At 49.8% G+C, this 18,880-nt stretch overlaps 3 protein-coding genes across 11 annotated transcripts in view; 2 read left to right on the top strand and 1 right to left on the bottom strand.

The window, feature by feature from the left end:
* The first annotated feature begins 1,637 nt into the window (after positions 1-1,637).
* On the top strand, positions 1,638-7,148 carry LOC8043087 (RNA-binding protein lark). Of its 9 annotated transcripts, none has more exons than XM_029979080.4 (9): positions 1,638-1,820; positions 2,336-2,374; positions 3,169-3,288; positions 3,555-3,638; positions 5,143-5,204; positions 5,721-5,960; positions 6,346-6,381; positions 6,679-6,742; positions 6,852-7,148. In XM_029979080.4, the coding sequence occupies exons 2-8, from the start codon at positions 2,366-2,368 to the stop codon at positions 6,710-6,712; spliced, it is 585 nt and encodes a 194-aa protein (XP_029834940.1). In that variant the 5' UTR covers positions 1,638-1,820; positions 2,336-2,365; the 3' UTR covers positions 6,713-6,742; positions 6,852-7,148. The 9 variants fall into 9 exon arrangements, with proteins under 9 accessions (XP_029834940.1, XP_029834941.1, XP_029834935.1 ...); XM_029979081.4 differs by having other exon boundaries at positions 1,647-1,820; positions 6,682-6,742; XM_029979075.4 differs by having other exon boundaries at positions 1,651-1,820; positions 5,143-5,210; positions 5,721-6,029.
* A 1,708-nt stretch (positions 7,149-8,856) lies between these two features.
* LOC8043086 (cysteine--tRNA ligase, mitochondrial) lies at positions 8,857-10,659 on the top strand. Its single transcript, XM_029979082.4, has one exon. The coding sequence runs from the start codon at positions 9,028-9,030 to the stop codon at positions 10,639-10,641; it is 1,614 nt and encodes a 537-aa protein (XP_029834942.3). The 5' UTR covers positions 8,857-9,027; the 3' UTR covers positions 10,642-10,659.
* Positions 10,643-18,880, bottom strand: part of LOC8043085 (U5 small nuclear ribonucleoprotein 40 kDa protein) — a 42,531-nt gene continuing 34,293 nt past the window's right edge. The window contains exon 9 of the mRNA XM_042287316.1: positions 10,643-10,720. Within this exon, the coding sequence (XP_042143250.1) occupies positions 10,668-10,720 (53 nt within the window). The 3' untranslated portion in view covers positions 10,643-10,667. The remainder of the gene's footprint in view (positions 10,721-18,880) is intronic.

An 18,880-nucleotide genomic window follows, 5' to 3' on the forward strand; every position in this document is an offset into this window, starting at 1 on the left:
ATTAAATTGTGCTCTTTTCTTTCTTTTTTTTTTTTTTTTTGCGCAGAAGAAACATCCTGTCGCTCTGAAGGAATTCGACTCTAAGAAAAGGAAAGCCGACCTTCGGTTTTAATGTTTTCTAATTTCTCAGCAGTTCATCTTTCTTCTCACTACAGTGTAACAAATAAAATATTTTTTTTGGTTTATGGTTTCTTGTGTCCAATTTTGGTACTGTAACGAGAAAGTAACGGCGTTACTCTTTCTGCGGTAACTGTAACTGTAACACGTTACTTTTTTAATCCGATAACTGTAACTGTAACAGAGTTACTTTTTCCCCCTAGGTAACTGTAACTGTAACACTGTTACTTTTTACTGGTAACGTGCCCATGACTGCCCCCTCTGCCCTCTACAGCTGGTTGAGAGATTGCGGAGGGCGGTGGCAAAGAGGAGCCTGCAAGAACAAGCACCTCTCCCCCTCCTCCGCCCTCCACAGGAACCGGTGCGCTTACATGGCGAAGGAGCAGGCGAGCGACACCCAAACCAACCCTGAAGGCCTGAACCCCACGCAGTAGTTGCGAAGCGAGAGTCTCCTCGCCCACTAAGACTGCTCAGACGGCCCGGGAGCTCACGTGACCAACCCAGCTAATACCAGCGCTCACCGCGACTCATCATGGCCATGGTCCTCAGGCTCACGTAATCACGCAGACTAATGCGATCACCGGACTCATATCCATTCTAAGACTCGCGTCTTGATTCAGGCTCATGCTCATGAGCCTCGAAACTCACAATCACACTCAAGAGACCTCAAAACTCACTCATGAGTACTTGACTTAGCGCTCAAGCTCACACTCACACTCAAGAGTTTTAAGAACTTACAATCACACTCACGATCAAACTCACGCTCATGAGTTCGCAGGGCTTACACTCGCACTCACACTCATTAGTTCCCAGAACTCGCGATCACACTCACGGTCAGACTCACGCTCGTCAGTTCTCAGGACTCACACTCACACTCGCACTCATGAGTTCACGTAACTCACGATCACACTCACACTCACACTCACAATTTTTCGAGACTCGCGGCCTCACTCACGATCACCTCACATCTTACGGTGAGCGTGAGTGATCGTGAGTGATCGCACTCATGAGTGAGAATGCCGAGGTATGTATATAATACAAAAAAAAAGACGTTTTCTTTTTTACAGAGCTGACGGATTGTAATGATAATAAATTGATATATGTTACGCATAATCCAACAGCCTCCATATAAAAAGAAAAAAAAAATCGGTGAGCTTTTCTTCGCATACGCTCAATGGCCGGTGAGCTTTTCTCCGCATCCACTGGTTTTGCGGTGAGCTTTTCTCCGGTGAGCTTTTCCCCCGGTTTCGAGTTTGAGATCCCATTCCAGCCTAGGTTTCAAAACTCATCGATCGGAAAGAAGTTTTATATAAACCATGATGTTGACAATAAAAGAGTGGGCAACATAGACGCCCTGAAAAAACTGCGTTCGTGTACAAATGCGAACCGAATTGGATTCAAAAATACCGCCAAAAATTTAGGAAATGTAAATGCTCTTGGCTAGGCGGCGCAACATGACGACCAATACGAAAGACAAGCTCACTCACAATTATTTATCTATGTAAATGGAAAGTTCGATCCAATCCGACGTCCGACAATCCGACCAAAGCCACTGCAGTGGCGTGGAAGAAAACCGGTCAACTGCGTCATCGTTGCTCGTTCATTAGAGGTTCTGTTGGTTCATTCGGAACGACGCCATTGTCGCTCATCGAGCAAGTCTACGCGGTTCGTCCGTGTGCTAGCTGCTGATCAAATTCCCACAGGTGAGGAACTCTGCCGCTGCTTCTGAACATCTTACCGCACCGTGCGCGATATTAGGACGTAGTGGTCGACTTCGAGAGACGCCCGCAGTACCGTCTCCCCGGTGTGACGCTGTCCTTTGTTGCTAAGCCTAATCTTGTTCGAGGCCGCGATGTTCTTGAACTGCGTACTTCTCACTACGTGCGTTGTTAAGAGAATAAGTGAGCCGTAAAGTGTTGTCGGAACTCTGGTGATTTGAATTCGTTTGTATGAGGGCGCGAAATTCTGGTTTTCGGAGACGTGTCGTGTCGTGCGTGAACACTCGTTTGCGCGGCGTAGCCATGATGTGGGGTGGGTGACGCCGCCATGCTTTTTGTCTTCGCCACATGTTAGTTGGACGTGGAACGGGCGGTGGTGGATATTTTCGCGAGTTTCTTCGTGTGTTGGGGCGTCGGTGGTGTGCCTGCGTTTCGTAGAAATGTGCAGTACCGCAGCGCTCACGTGCTTTTTTTTTTTTTTTTTCCTTTCTGGTTTCTAGATTTCTCCGCTGTTGCGTCCGCAGTGAACAATGGGACCGGTGAGTGCCTGCCGTGAACCGCTCGTAGCGTGTTCTTCCGGTGCCGTGTGGTCGAGGTGCTCGACCCTGATGAGCAGGACGAAATGGCGATCTTTCGGCAGGGCGCTTCGCTTGCCAGAGATTTAAAAAAATGTTTTCGCAGTTTGTCTGTTTGGGGTTAAGGTTTAGGAATTTCGCAAAAAATTGTACTGCGCAATTTTCCCGAAAATTTTATTAAGGGAGTTCAGTGGAACCTGTTAAGGTTTTCTCGCTTAATTTTTCTAAGTTTATAACAAAAAAACAAAAAAAAAAAACAAAAACAATTTGAGCTTTGTAAAGTCAAGGAAAAAATTTTTGTTTTCTTTTCTAGTTAGTGTGTTCCTGGGCTGGAAGCAGTTTATTGCTTCGCGCCCATAAGTAGTGTTTATGAAGCAACAGTTGCTATGTTCAATTTACCCACATCTGCACCAGGTGTGCAAAATATGAGTGCAGCCAATCTTACGAGACCTACCAAAAAGGCAGATTGCTCGGTGTTAGGCTGGAGCTTGTAAATCGAACGAGCGCACTACCTTCTTTTAATAGGCAACTGCCGGTGGTGTGGACGCCAAATGCCGCTCAGGGACTGCTTATGACTGGAGAGGTTAAAAGTCGGTATTAAGCCTCTTGCGACTGCTTACTTTGATCTACACACGACACAGTAAGCAGTGGCTTACTGTGTCGTGTGGATCTGGATTCTTGCCTGTCCATTTGTGAAGCGGTGTTGGCGGGTGTAGTCGTTGCTTTGCAAGGTAACGGCTGGGCGTCTCGCATTGCAGAGGACCAAGCTGTTTGTGGGCCACCTGCCCGACGGCCTTCGCACAGAGGAGCTGCAGGAGCTCTTTGCCAAGTACGGCACCGTGACAGAGTGCGACGTCATCAACAAGTATGGCTTCGTGGTGAGTGCAAATCCAAATCATTGATTTATGGCAACACAAGTGACCATTTTTCGTAGCATACGTTTGGTCCTGCAAGTACTGTAAAGCCCTTCAGTGTTGTTACATGCAGTTGCAGGGCTACCTGTGGGATGGTGTTGGTAGACCATCAGCTTCCTTAGGTTTCTGGAAACGTGCACTTAGGATGCATTTTCTTTGTGCGGCGTAGCCTCGCTAGGCAGGGGGTGTGTGCTCTGTTGGGCTTCAGCCTTGTCTGTTTGGTGTTGCAGCACATGAGCACTGAGGAGGAGTGTGAGGAGGCCCTCAAGAACCTGAACAACTACAACTTCATGGGTTCCACCCTGTCTGTGGAGGTGAGTTGGGCACTGGGTTCTGACAGGCTGGCTAGGTCTGAAGCGGGAGACTTGATGCATCCATTTTAACTCGCTGTTGGAGAAATGCAACCATGACTAAGGACTGACAAAGCGTCCAATAGGGCACTTTTAAGAATGAGTTTTTTTGGTAGCATTTAGCGGGCAAGGAAGATCAGTCCCAATGCTTCGTGTTCGTGAATTGCATTGCACTCTTTCACTTGTGCGAAGCAATAATTCGATGGGTTTTTGAGCCGATGCTCGTACGAAAATATTGGATGGTGGAGGCATTTTTATACTGCGTTACATAGTATCTTTGTTCATTTATGATTGTGTATGTAAACTTTGATCTATTGATGGTTTACAAATGGGCGTTCTGACCTACATTCCGTTCATTCTCAAGCTGAGATGGCATCCAATTCTAAAAGTGCAAGGCATGAAGTTCCAATTTTTAAACCTACTCCCGCAGAACGACCACCCGTGGTAAAGACTACTAGTCTCGATTGAGAGGAGGTCCCCTCTGGTGTCTACTGGTGTCTTGCTCTTGTATTTGTCATCACTGTATTACGTTGTCTGCTCGGAAGTCTTCCCTTCGGAGAGTGCAAACTTGCAGCTTATGTGGCAATACATGGCTTGCATTGACGTCACATCAGCCGCCATTGTTCCGTACCGTTCTCCTGTACCCGTAAATTCTGAAGCCTATATTTGACACCATTGAATTTGTTTTTCTGGTCAAGACTTGTCGAGAAGAGCAGATTCGATTGTGCCAAATGTATGCCGCAAAAGGCTCCGTACAGGAACCTGGTACGGAGCAATGGCGGCTGGTACAGTGCCATATGACGTCACGTGCAAGGCATGTATGCCCACGAGATGAGGGAAACGAAGATCTGACACTACAGCCTATTCGGCTGCTCGGAAGGTAGTGCGGAGTCGACCCACGTGTTCCTGCGGGTGTCTGCCCTGCCGTGGCTATTGCCCTTCATAACTGTGGGGACAGCGAGGTGGGGTTCTTGCCGGGACGAAGCAACTTGCCCCTGCCGGGGTTTCGACCCCTTGGTGGGGCATGGGGTTGGCCCGGACCCCTACAAATGTGGCTTGCGCTCGTTTTCGACCGGGAAGAGTTTAAACGATTGCCATGCAAGCGGCATTGCCCGTGTTTTTAAGAACTTGTCCGTTGTTCCCTTAAAGGGCAGTTCACACACTTGTGTTGAGTCAGATAGAGTACTGGGGTTGCTATGGCAACAGCTGCATCGGCTCCAACAAAACCGGTTTTCACAGTTTCGTTGGAGCCGCATACATTACAGTATTGTGATATGGATATTCGTGCTAAATTTAGCGAGCAGATAAGACGTGACTTTTTCTTCACTTACTGGAGTAACTGCTTCATGCCTGATATTGAAACAATAGCTCCTTGAGTACCACATTCCGGACATATTTTGAAATGAGGGTTATTATTAATATTATTATCCGTTAAAGGGCTGCCGGCAATTTTCTCTTGTGCGTGCAGCGTTCGACGAGCAAGTTCCACCAGGAACCAGGTGCCCCTGGACGTGCGAAGGGAGGCCCCAGGTTAGAGTGTGTAACCCTTTCTGATTCTCCAGTTCTTGCATGATGCTGCATGACCCTGTCTTAATCTTGAACCAGTTTTTAGGGGAGCCTATGTCAGGAAAGGCTAAGTAAAGGCCTAGTCACACTGGAGCATTTGCCCGTTTCCCTGCATCACATTTAGTCGTCAAATATATCTTGTGTGCAAGGCTAGTCGTACAACATATGTACCATCTTCACTTGAAGCGCAAATTTGTGACTCCCGACGTAGGCTCTCTAACGTAAGCAAATGACCTTGTTCGAACGGGTCCTGGCATGGAAGTGATGGTTCATGCGTCCCTCTTCCCTCCGATTGGATGGCAAAAGCGTTGCCGTAACAGCAAGTGGCATTTGCTGTGCAACGTAGTACAAACGCCGAGTATTGGGTACCGATCTTGGGAGCAATACTTTGCTGCATCTTCGTGCCTCGTTGCCCGTTCGGGGGGGGCCAAGATGGCACTCTTCCCTCTAGATTGATTGTGTGAACTTCGGTTTGCTCAGGCCTCCCTACGGTGGCCAGCGTAACGGCTACGAGCCGCGCCCCGCCGGCGGCTACTACAACGGAGGCGGCCCCGGGGCCTACGGGGACTACAGGCGCGGCGGCGCGGACCTGTACGACCGGGGCCCGTACCGGGCCATGGCTGAGCGCCCCCGGCCCTACCCGGTGCCCTACGAGCGCCGCGAGGACCCTTACGCCCCCCGGCGGCCCCCGCCCGGACCCCCCTCCATGGGCCCTGACATGTACGAGCGCCGGCCCTCCCAGGACTACCACTCGCTGTACACCCGCCGGTCGCCGCCCCCTGCCTCGGGGTCGGTTGCGTGGCCGGGGGGCCCTCTTTGGGTGGCCCCCCCTCTTTGGCAGACTTCGCCGGCAGACCTGGGGCGGGCTTTGGGAGCGTCAGTTTCTCGGGACGCAGTCGCGAGCATGGGCGTCCTCTGTGCAGTACCTGGAACGTGTCCATTGCGTCCTCGTTCCAGGCAGCGTACTATCGGGACGCGACGTGCTTGAGGACTGACCCCGGGTCTGCCGGCGGAACCTGGCCGTCAGTCGAGATGCGCCGAGGCTGGGGACGGTGGGCCGCGGGGACGGCCCCTTCTCACGCACTCCTCTCTCCGTCTCTTGCAGGTACAGCTGGGGCGCGGGCTATGGAGCCAGCGACAGGTGAGTGCGCCTTGGCACTAGCCTGCTGTTTGTTGCCATGGGACTCGAGGTGGCCTAGAGGGAGGGTAATCCTGCAGCATTGGATTGGCTGCAATGGCTCGTGACATTTCTCTACAGCCGACCAGTCTCGAGGAGGGTAGTCATCTGTTCTCTATGTTGTCGGTGTAATATTAGGGCTTCACAAACTGTGGTGACAGGTGGAACCTGCGTTTGCGGAGTGTGCTTTTGCCACAAAGGACGACGCGGCCGAATGTCGCTGCACTGCAGTGTTGTCAGATCTGCGTTTCCTTTCTCCAGCAGAATGGGAGGCTACTCCTACGGAGGCTACTAAGGCCCGCCCGCCGCCCGCCCTTCCCCTCAGGTGACTATCTCTTGCCCTCGACGGGTGTTCCATTGGGCGTGGGGGTGTTGCGCTTGAAGGCAGAAGGACGGCCGTGGGTGTGACACCGTTTCGCTTGTTCCCCCCGCAGCGCCGACCTCTCACGTTCCCGCCGCCCGGCCTGTTCCGCTTGCGCTCGGTCCGTGGTTACCGTGCGGCGGCTAGCGCCCTTCGACGCGCCGCTTGCGCCTCTCCGCCGTGCGTCCGCCCGCCCGCCGTGGAAGGGATCTCCGGCACAGGGCAGCCACGCGCTCTCTTCATCCATACTTAACCCGTCTTGCCCCGGGGGAGGGGTGGGCCTCATGTGTCTGTGTGTTGTCTGTCTTCTTGGGGGGGCCATTCGATCGTTTTAAGCGTCTTCTGAGAAATAAACGTCATGATCAGCCAATGCCGTGCCCTGTTGTGTGCCTAGCGGAAAGGGGAAGGACGCCCGTTCGCCACGCTCTCGCGGGCCGTTGGGGGTAGGCTTTCCCGTCCGCTTAGGGAGTGGGGAGGAGACGGGATGTTTTGGGTGGGGCCTGGCCAGGTGCGTCCCCCTGACTGCCTTTTTTTTTTCTGCGGGTCTTTTCTCTAGTCTGGTTTCAGGTGAACGTCGCGGATTTGGTAAGTGCTGGTCTCCCCCCCCACTTTCTCTCTGGCGCGTTTCTGGGCCCGGGTTAGGGACTGCTGTGCTGCCGAGATGGGACCTCTCCGGGCCTGGTTTAGTATCTGCATTCCTTGCAGGTTTTAATTTTTTTACCGAGTTTGTTGAATAAAATCGTTTTGTACAATTGCTTTGCTGGTCTCTGCATCCACTCCTCTAGTGGGTTCTTATTTGCACGTGCAATCTCCACAGCTTTTTTTTTTTTATTACCTACACTGGTGTGCTTGGTCAGTACAGGAACCAAGGTTGGGACTATATTGTCAACGTGATGTGCGATTTAGTGAACTTGCGTGGTCAACACTGCTGCCAGGGATCCTGTGTCCCCCTTGCAAGTACTGTGTTATTGCAACATTGCTCGTTGGTTTTCTACATTGGCCAGCACAAGCGAGGGAAGGCGAAGAGCGAAGTTTTCTAGGTTGCGAGGACCGATAGTCTTCGGAGGTGTGCAATAAGCGAGCGCTCGCTGGTGCCGCACCAGTAAGGTAACAAACGAGAGCGCAGTTTTTTTTTTTTTCTTTTTTTTCTTTCTTGCCTTGAAGATTGTACGAAGAGTAGGGGCGAGAGGAAAATGTGGAATGAGGACTCGTTTGGGCTAGCGTACCCAAACGAGTCCTAAGCACCCACCCTAGTTTGGGCACTACACTGGAGAGCGGGCCGAGCGGGTGCGTGCTCAATCTCCGTTCACAACTGGGAGCTCCGTCTTCGGTACCAGCTTTCTGGCCTTGCCAACACAAGTGTTAACGCTCCACCAAAGCACTGCGGAAGCCACGAAGCCACCGACGAGCTCCCGCTCGCAAAGCAAAGCTTTAGCGCAGTGGTTCTCAAATGGGGGTCCGCGAAGCCCTACCTCATCAGTCGAGTTTGGCTATAAAAGCTTACTTTTTCAGATCAGAAAGAAACGTTCCAATTTTCGGTTCAGTTTTCTCGTCTGCGTGTTAATGCGAGAAGTCTACATCACACTAGCCCTTAGTTATGAATTAACCTATAAATTTCCTTATCTTCTCATCATAAACGGTGTCCTCCAACTCCGCGAAACATCCCTGCTTGAGCAGCTTGAGAACCACTGCTCTAGCCTATGGTCTGCTAAAAGTTTCCGACATGTACAGAGCTAAACGAGTTCATAGTAAAATGTCAATGTACGAAAAAAAAAAAAAAGTTTTAATATTATTATTCAATTACCCTAGACGAGATAGAAAACCAGTGGAGAAAACTATGAAGAATCAAAACGTGGAAGAGGAAGAAATAGGAAAACAACGTCTCGAACACCGCCCGAGTTTCGGGTTATTTCAAGAAATGGTAAAACTACCCCAGCTCGCCTGCGCTCTCATTGTTATTACGTTGCAAAAGGTTGCTGCCGTTGCTGCAGCACTGCTTATCTACCTCGATTTCGCTGCGGGTTAGGTGGCGCAAGTTGCCGCCCAGTTTAAGGTAAGGGTCAGTTGTATGCATCCATCCACAGACTTACGAATAAAATACATGTCCAGTAGTAGCGGTAGCTCGTGGCAAGGCGACCGAAACAACAGCTGATTACTTGTTGGGTGTACGGTGAACTGATTGTTAGCCCCACGCTGGCTAGCTTTGTAACCGTGAAACGAAAAGTTTCCTATCGTATCGCCAAAGCGCGATGCCGTCACTAACCTGCGTTTCTGGGCCATGGACTCGAACGGCGGCCCGTCGCCTGAGCCAACAAGCACGGCCCGACGGCCACGACACCGGCATCCGCGTGTACGACCCCATTGGCCGTGCCAAGGTACCCCTCAAGCTCCAGCACGAGCGCGTCGCCAAGTGGTACTCGTGCGGACCGACCGTGTACGACTCGAGTCACGTCGGCCACGCCTACACTTACCTCCGCACCGACATCATCCGCCGTATCCTCGGCCGCTTCTTCGACGTCGACGTGGTCATGGTGATGGGCATCACCGACATCGACGACAAGATTATCGCGCGCGCCGTTCAGCTGGGTGAGACACCAGAAACGCTGGCACGTCGCTACGAACGTGAATTCCGCGAGGACATCGCCAAGTTGGGCGTCCTCCCGCCTACGTTGTACGCACGCGTGAGCGAGTACGTACCCAGCGTCGTCCGCTTCTGCGAGGTCCTGCGGGACAAGGGGCACGCGTACGCCGCGCCAGATGGCTCGCTCTACTTCGACGTCTCGCAGAGGCCCGACTACGGGCTGTTTCGAGCACCGGGCATGGGATCGTCCATTCCGGTGGTCGGCGTCAAGCGCGACCCCCGCGACTTCGCCCTCTGGAAAGGGGCCAAGCCGGGCGAGCCCCAATGGACGTCTCCGTGGGGGCCAGGCCGCCCCGGCTGGCACATCGAGTGCTCGGCCATGGCGAGCGAGTTGCTCGGAGACTCCGTCGACATCCACACGGGAGGGAGGGACCTGGCGTTCCCGCACCACGAAAACGAGGAAGCCCAGAGCCGCAGCAGGCACGGCAAAAGCCGCTGGGTGCGGCACTGGCTCCACATGGGGCAGGTCATGGTGGCCAAAGGGGGCACCGACGCGGTAAAAATGTCCAAGTCGGCAGGCAACACGTTGCCTTTGCAAACGGTCCTGGAAGACCATTCGGCAGAGACACTCCGTCTGCTGTGTCTGCGCAGCCACTACAGTGCAGATGTCGTGGTGGGACCGGAAGCCCTCCACCAGGCACAGGTCAACCTAAACATGCTCCGCGACTTCTGCGCTAATGCGGGTTCTTACGTCCGTGGCGAGCTTCCTACGAGGGAGTTGAATGAACCGGAGCTGCTGGGACAGCTGGCCTACTTGAAGATTCAGTTACGAGAGGCGATGGCGGACGACTTGGACTACTCCCAAGCGACTGCGCGCGTCCTCAAATTGGCGTCGCGACTCAATGGGCGTCTACAAGGACCTTGCGCGCAGACCAGTGCTGCCGGTGCCTGTCGTGGTGCCATTGCCGCAGCGCTCGTGTTGGTGTCTCGCTTCTTCGGTGACGTGGGCGTCGAACTTGCCACGAGAGACACTCTCGCGAGTGCATCTGAAACAAGCACTGCGCTTGTGGTGGACAGTGTGGTGGCCTTTAGGTCTGCGGTGCGGCAGCATGCCCTGGCTCATAAGGACTCTAGTCGTCCCCTCCTGGAAGCATGTGACAGTCTCAGAGACCAGCTGGCTCTGGAGGGCGTGCAGATCAAGGACAGGGGTAGCCAGTCCTCCACGTGGGACATAGTGCCCGTGGGGGGTAACCGGGGGAAGTCGCAAAAAAAGGAGCAATGAATCGGTTTTGAACTTTTATTGCTGTCTCACTTGTCGATCTCGCCGAGGAACACTTGTTTGTCGCTGGACACCGATAGCACTGTGAAAGAAAGAGGCACAATAGTCAAAATTGGTCACATATTTTGGGCAGCAGCCCCTTTGTACAGGGAAGAAAGTAGACCCAACTCTCCATGCAATTCTTAAATGGGCAGTGCAATGATTTTTGTACGTTGCATAAATACCTTTTAGAAAAAATCCCTGCCATTTATAACCTATGAAACATGCCTTAGTTTTTCTCCTTGTACAATGGTAGTCAAAGGAGAGAAACAAAAACGAGCGGCGTTTTCCCCTCAACTCGCAGCCACAATAAGCGGCCACGTGATCTGCAGCCGAATATATGCCGCCACTGTTTATCATAGTTACAGGCAATGGTAGTGTTCGGCTATGCAAGTTTATCTGTTTCTTGCACAGCGGTTGCAATGATGTCAGAACGCCGAGCTCTTATTGGCCGATTGAAAAAATAGTGGGTAGACCTCAAGGCATCTAACGTTGCAGTGTACCGACTGTCCTCTCAAATCCATTCAAGGCTCGGCATCCTTCTGACGTCGCCGCAACTCCTCTGCAAGACGCAGACGACTTGCTCTCTGCATTGTCATCATTGCAGCGATTGGACACCAGCCACTACCCAAATGCTTATCGAGCTATCGACTGTAGTGAGCCCAAATCGAGCACATGCACGGCTCGATTTGGGTTGTGCACCAACATCAATTTATGTCACCAACGTCGCACGCCGACGTTGGTGCCATCAAGGCACAAAGTGCTTACCAAGCTCATCTGAGCAACACCACCAGTGTTGGGTACACCTAAAGAGTGCCTGAAGTAAAATACAAAGCAAACGAGAGGTCATGTATACTTCAAGTAAAGTAGTAAGTACACTGGGTGCAAAGTACTTTCGAAGTAGTATGCATACTTTTTAACGCAGTCTTTTATGATCACCTATAGACCGACACGCTGTTTACAAACAAGCCCGCGTTTGCCTACACTAGGTGTGGGCACTGCGCATGCGCAGAAACCGAATTCGCGTGAGGTGAAGCGTCTGCCCATGCGCAGTGCCATCGACAGCGCCACCGCCGCTGCGTGACGTCGGGGCCGTGTGTTGGTTTATACTATAGTTTTTTTTTCTTTAAATAGGTATGCATTGTTCCAGAGATAATCGAGGATGCGTTGGTTATTCTCGGAAATGACCCCCAATGACCCAGCAATGAGTCATCTGCTCGCGTTTTTGGAGAGAGTAGAATATACCTCCCAGTATTTCTTTAGGGTTGACAAACCGTCACGTTATGATACGAATTTATTGAGAGCAAATTTGGGGAACATATTTTGAAGTTGAAAGCTGTACTTTCCTCGGAAAGTAAAAAAAGAAAAAGAAAATATAATACTTTAAAGGGCAACTCCGCATCATTTTTGATATTTAGAAAACTATGTAGCCCTCTTCAGTATCATATAGGAAGACCCCATGCAAAATATTACGATCTAATTCCGTTTATATATTTAATAAACTGGCCAGCAAACCTTCAAGCGAGCCAAGTCGCCGAAGTCTGCCAACTCCAGCGTGCGGCGCGAGGCGCAATCACCAGCGCAGTCAATGCCACGGAGATGGAGCGGCCAACGTTGAACCACTACGTCAGAGGCATGACTACGTCATTCTCACGTTTTGTTTGTTTTTACTTCTCAGAGCGAAATTGAACGATGACGTCATGAGTTTCTCCTCCCGGTGTTGGCTGACCGGGCGTTCACGTGATCACTGTAACACGGATGTGCCTGGGATGCGCTGCCCTGCGCGCTTATCGGTCTGTTTTTCCGCTTCTTTTCTCCTCTTTTGCGTTCTCCCCTTCCCCCTCGCCCCCGGGCCATCACCGTCCAGGCTATGCAGAGCGACCTGCCCGCGTCCAAAAAAAAAAAAAGAAATAAAAAAGACCTTGCTCGGTTTCTCGCTTTCTCACGAACGTCACAAGACCACGTGGTTCGACGTGACGTGCCATGACTCTGACGACCCGAGACCAATGTTGCCTGACGCAACCAAAGTTTTGGTTTCAATATCTGCTGATGTTTAAATTAGGATTACACAAATAATATTCCACATTTCGCGAATCCGAAGACGTAGAGTTGTTTAGTAGTGCTTTGTGAATGTGAATCACATGGAAGCCTAAATTTTTCGGAATTGAGCGGAGTTGCCCTTTAAAGGGATACTACAACGAAATTTCGTAGCTCATTTTTTGGTCTATATGTGTTCAAAGGAGCAGTATAACATCAAATACACCAATATCTTGGTAAAAAAAAGTCGCAAAAAAAAAAGGAATTTTACAAGGAATTAAACGATTAGCAAAGAGCACCTGGTGGATGTCGCTAACGCCTCATTTGTAATGCCCGTGTCTGGGAGCCTTGAGAGGTAGTGGTGGCAACTGTCTTGCCTCCGGCCACCACGAGAGAAGAGGGGAAGAAGGAACTCCCATCTTTCCGAGAATCCCTTTTGTGTGACCCAGAAGTCGCTATTGTCCCTCTACAAGGTTACAGAAGATTAACCCGTCACTCAAAATTCGTACAAAAGCAGCTGCTTCGGTGGCTGGAACGACTAGGCCATCCTCTCGACGTCGGCCTTCCCGGAGCTTTGCTCGTCCCGAGACAAACTACGTCCAATTGCGTCGGATGTCACGTGCTCTCTGCTGGCTGCTTTCCAAGCTCTTGCCAGAGTGGGCCGTTTATAACGAAAAATACAGCCACCAGGCTCAAAACACAAACGTGCGATTGTCATCTACAGATATTGTGGATGACGATTGGGGTTCTATGGCGATCACATTCAACCTATTTTTGAACACGACGGGTATATTTCAAATTTCGTTGAAACATCCCTTTGAGCAAAGTTCAAGTACATGCTCGGAGAACATACTTCCAGTAAAGTACATGTTTCTAACTTTACTGGAAGTAGAACTTTGAGAACAATGCACTCAAAGTACTCCCCAACGCTGGTTTCAACTGCTGTTGCAATGATAGTGTGGGAAAGGCAATTTTTCAACTTGTAGCTAACAAACTACAGATGTTTAGTGCACATCTTTTCTGGAGTATTTCTTTTTAGCTCAAGAGGAAGGAGGTAAGGGGGATTACTTTTCCCTACGTGTCCCCGCTGCATACACAAATTCAATTGGTCCAATACAGACCAACACCTGCAAGTTGTAACAATGTGTCTAATAAACTGATGCAAAGAGGAAAAGCAAAAACCAATTAGTTAACTGTTTATACAGCAGGAGTTTAGTCTGCCAGAACATGGCGACACTGTTACCCACTGTAGATGAGCAATTTAACCAGTGCAGCACAACCACTAGCCTGGGGTCTTTAACGTGCACCACACAGTAGTGATACACGACCGCACGCCAGTACGATGCTCATCCAGATTGAAACGGACAGGGGTGGGGATTGAACAGGAAAACAAACATTAACAGGTCAGGAAGGCGAAGCAAAGGGGAGAACGGGAAGAGGAGGCGGCCTCGAGATTGAGGAGGGAGCGCAAGTGTGGCTCCAGTGGGACCGGCTAAGGACTGGCCTTACGAAGCGGATTCGAACCCCGCCCCTCAACCCGACGTCAATGACAAGCGTCAGAAAGAAGCGTCTTGAAGGCAACCGACGGAGCCGTTACCCCACTTCTGCCGAACCCATATTGGCAAGTGGAACTGTGCTAATGAAAATGACTTTTTTTTTATTCCTTCGGCATTAAGTTACTCTTTCTTTTATGATTGCTCCAAACTAAAACCAGAAAAGTGCAAATACAACCTTTACGCAAAAATCAAACGGATGTCTCGGTCAGATGTATTGAGTCATTACAAAGAACCTGATAAAGATGGACCTTTCTTTAGTAAAGAGCAGGGTGTAACATAGACAGGTGGGGAAACGAGAGCCAAATGAGCGACCGGATTGTGTCCCCCTCGGTTTTCTCTTTTTCTGTGGCGCCATCTATGTGGAGCACCGCGAACTCTCACTCCGGGTGGGCGACCGGTAGCGACCGGCTAAACTGACGGAGATGGTTTCTCGTAGATTTTCAATGGAGGACTGTCGTGCTTTCGGTTTATTTTGCGCACTCTCCCATAAAGTTCCATGCAAATCCGATTCCGACTTTTTTTCCTCTCGCCGCAGCGCCATCTGTCGCAAATCGGGGGTACCCGCAAGGAGACGAGTACACAACCCGGTCACGGCGCTGCGGTAGGCTTCTATGGGCCATTTCCCCACCTGTCTATCTTACACCCTGGTAAAGAGCAACGGACAAATCCGCAGGTGGCTCCCAGGGTTTGTTTGTGAACTAGAAATGCAGGGCAGCCCAACATGGCCCCACCCATCAGAACACTTTGGCATCGTGAAGTGGTATCCATTTTCGTTGCTTTTTTACACCCCATACTACCGACATTAAAAAAAAAAGTCAAAGATAAATACGCACAACGATGGGTGCCGCCAATTTTGGTCACGCAAGACGCTGCCCTTCAAAAATGGGGACAACGGGAAAGAAGTCCAGGGGAGAGGGTGTATGCATACGCAGCTTACTGGGAAAAGGTCCATTATAACTTCAAGGTGTTGCTACAACATCTAGGTCTCTTAAAAAAATAATTTCTTGCGGCTTCACTCAGTGACAGTGAACTCTGCTCACTCTCATCTGAGAAAAGCTTGTTTGCATTATTTACCTCCAAATAATGCAAGTAATTCGGGCCATCAAAGTCTTGAAGGGGCACTCAAGTGCTTTTTGTTGAAGTTTGTTTTTGATGGCATATTGTTCCAGATGTACCAGATGGCAAGATGTCCAGAAAACGCGCACTACTTTCAAGGGCGGGGCTGGCCATCCTCGGGTCCCTACCAGCTCCATAAAGTTTGACCAATGAAAATAGTTAATTGCGTAGAGTTTCCAAACGATACTATTATTGCTTTTTTTAGGTGCATTATGCAATAGACCCTTTCCGGAATCCAGTGCCATCTGGTGACTCAAGTGGCAGTTTAACTTTTACCGTATTAATGGCGGCAATGGAACCTGTGGTCTGCAGTATTGTATGGGGTACTGTCACTTTTGCAAATCAACGGTAAATGATAAAGCGCGCGTCACTGTACAGTTTTTTTTTAATCTCTTTCAGTGTCGATGGCGAAAAAGATGCGTCCGAACCACGGTGTAAGATAATACTCTTCAGGTGAGGACAGCGCGCTCCTCGCGCAGTGCTGATAAAGTTCGCTTTTCACTCTCCCTTTTTCTCCATCTCACTATGGTTTCAAGCGGTGCCGGTAGATGACTGGTCGACCCGTAGGCACGCATGTGGGTCGGCGGGCCTTGTCTCCTGCGCTTTTCAATGGGAAATTTGTTTTTTAAAAACTCGTATTGTGCATGTGGTGTGTTCCTTATAACCCGGCACTTGTTGTATGTGTGTTGCTTAAGCATAGATTCGTCGTTTATCTTAGTTTCGTGGCTCAATGGCAGCGAGGGCAGTTTTGTGAAGACACTAAAACAGAGGCATTTGGCGCGGTATTCAAACTGGCTAATAAGCGGGTATGTGATGGCGCTTCTCCGGAATTTCATTCCTTCTAGGTCTTAGGCTCGTGATCATCAGACACTAAACACCTAATGTTGGGATTCATATTTTCTTGGCAAAACATCGCGGGGACAACATCTCTACAGCAAAGCAACGCACTGAACAACAAAGGTCGTGATTGTGGACTGCTCACACGCTTTCACAAGAAAATGTTGTAAATACATTCTTCGTTAAGAACGTTTGTAATAAAATAACAACATTGAAATAAAGAGCCGAGCAAATGGCTTTGTTGTGGGAAAGACAGCAGAACGCTGGACTATCAATGAACTGCTTCAGTCTACTTCTTACACAGCCTTGCTTCTTTCTTCTTTTTGCGACTTTCTTTCTTTGTATTTCTTGCTTTTCCTTTGCAGTATTGATGCATTCTCATCGTGTAATAGCGCAGAATTCTGGCTACCGCGTCCATCTTGTGCTCAGGGCAAGGAAACGTGATGTTTTTGTCAATTACATGCTCTATGGTGTCCCAAAACACCTCAGGATCGTCAGCATGCTTAGAGAAATAACCTTCAGCTACTTTGAGGAGGGTGAATAACTTATAATTCGGGTGGGTCACCCCCCTCTAGTCTTGGCATTAGTGAGGGCAGCTTTTGGTACACAACTTGAAGTCACGGTAAGGCAACCTCTGCAGACAGGGCAAGAAAACATGGAGCGTAGTCTACGACTAAGAAAGCCTGAAATGTAGTAAATTACACAGTCGACCGCCTGTGTTGTCCTTGCATCAGCAGGCAGAACATCTTCGCAATCCCATGACTCTGTGTTAATTAGCCCGTCCAGTTTAGCACGGATTCCTGCAAGTTGCCTTTCAGAGCTTTTCATTCTTGAATATGGTCTTGAAAGATGAAAGGTCGAGAAGCGGAGCTTCTTTCACTTCGCAGTTTCCGAACTTGGGTGGCTTTAGTAGTGTGTATATGCTCAGCGTTCTGTACAGCTGCAGGAAAGTCCAGATGGTCATTCTCACCTGCTGCTTGCCAAACTTTTCTGAAGAACCGTTTTAATGGATCTTGGTTAAACTTAGTGGTCAGGACATAAATAAAGTTGCACTCATAGAGTAAATAATGGCAAAGATCAACTGTAGACTTCAGCGTGACTGAAGACCTTCAGCTGTCGTTTTGGTCAGAAACATGTCCTCGGTTATTGATCCATCTGAAAGTTCTTGCTCCCACTCGTTCAGCCATTTCAAGCCTTCTTGCAAAACCCTGATGTCACTGCAACCTTGCCTTATTCCTTCCGTTGGGTGTCGTCGATTCAAGGTATCAAACAAATCGTTAAGTCTCGCTGTGAACTCAACAGTGCCTTCACAGTCATATAGGTTTGTCACACCTCGTTTCTGGTAGTGCTTCATACCGGCGGCCATAGACCCGCTGAACACCTTGCGTAGCAAACTTCACTCGCATTTTGTCCATTTTGGACGGATAAATATGGCGCTGAGTTATTTTAGGGCACGCCTTGAGCTCTCCTGGGAGTGCCTCGTCTTCCTTAAACACGGAAATGTAGTGTGACCATTTGACCCATTTTCCGTATGTCTTCAGGTATCTTTGTTTGAGCAGCCGGTTTCGAACACATTTAAATAGGTGACGAACATCTGAAAACATGTACACCTTTTGCTCAGCATCAACTGGGTGCTCAAAAAAGTGCTTCGCTTCCTGCATTTCGCCAGTGACGCCCAGGTGTTTCCACATGGTGCGATTTGTGCTTGCACCATCGCATACGACACCGTCGATCATAGCTCCAGAGTCCTCAAGCAGTGCAATAGCTTGCAGAAGAAGCTGACATAGCACTGTGCCTCGCGTGGCGTTTTTTGAAGCAACCACAATCACAGGCTGCGCTGAACGTTCAGCAAATGAACAAAACATAAACACGAGCGCATGATCTGACAATTCTGAACTTTGCTTCTTATTTATGCCTTGCTCAACTAGTCCGTCATAGCTCAAAGTCCTGGAATTGAGCCGTTTACACTGCCTCACTTGCATTTCGTCCACCATCAGCATGCCATGCTTGGAGAACATCGACTTTCCGTTTAATTTTTTCTTCAAGGCAGAAAAAAAGTTCCGGTCGGAGCCGCACTTCATTCCGACAGTGGCTATATATCGCCGGATGGTCTTCACTGATGGCAGAGGAAGGACGTCACTGTCTCTTAGGAACCTGTATCCTGTGGGCATGCGAATATGCAGCAGCAAACACAGCAGCAGCCAGTTATCCGTGTACTTCCTTTCTTGGATTTATGCCGTGCAGCTAATATGCATTCGGTCACAAGCATTTGCTGCGCCTCTGAAAGGTTCGCTTCCTTAAGTGTTTTATGAAGGGATGCCTCACTTAGGTCTTTCAGTTTGCCTTGACAGGACAATAACTCTTCAGTCAGCTTTTTCTTAACTTTGAGTAGCTGCATCTTAAAACAGTAGCAGGCGATCCGTTGCTTTCTTAATACATCTACTTTCTGCTTGTTAGGTAGGCTCAGGATGATTCTGACTCGCCGGTGCTCTCGACGCTTGTCCATTCTTGATTTGTGAATTCGGAAGGTGTCTTTTAACCTTGCACAAAAAAGTGAAAGCCGTTTACAAATCCCTGTAACGCCGAATTGGAGCGCAGCTCTTGAGGAGGAGGAGTGAAGGGTACTGAGGGGAGGGTAGACCCCTCCTCCTCCCCTC

Source organism: Ixodes scapularis, unplaced genomic scaffold (genome assembly GCF_016920785.2).
Source record: "Ixodes scapularis isolate PalLabHiFi unplaced genomic scaffold, ASM1692078v2 PGA_scaffold10__122_contigs__length_95168666, whole genome shotgun sequence".
NCBI lineage: Eukaryota > Metazoa > Arthropoda > Arachnida > Ixodida > Ixodidae > Ixodes > Ixodes scapularis.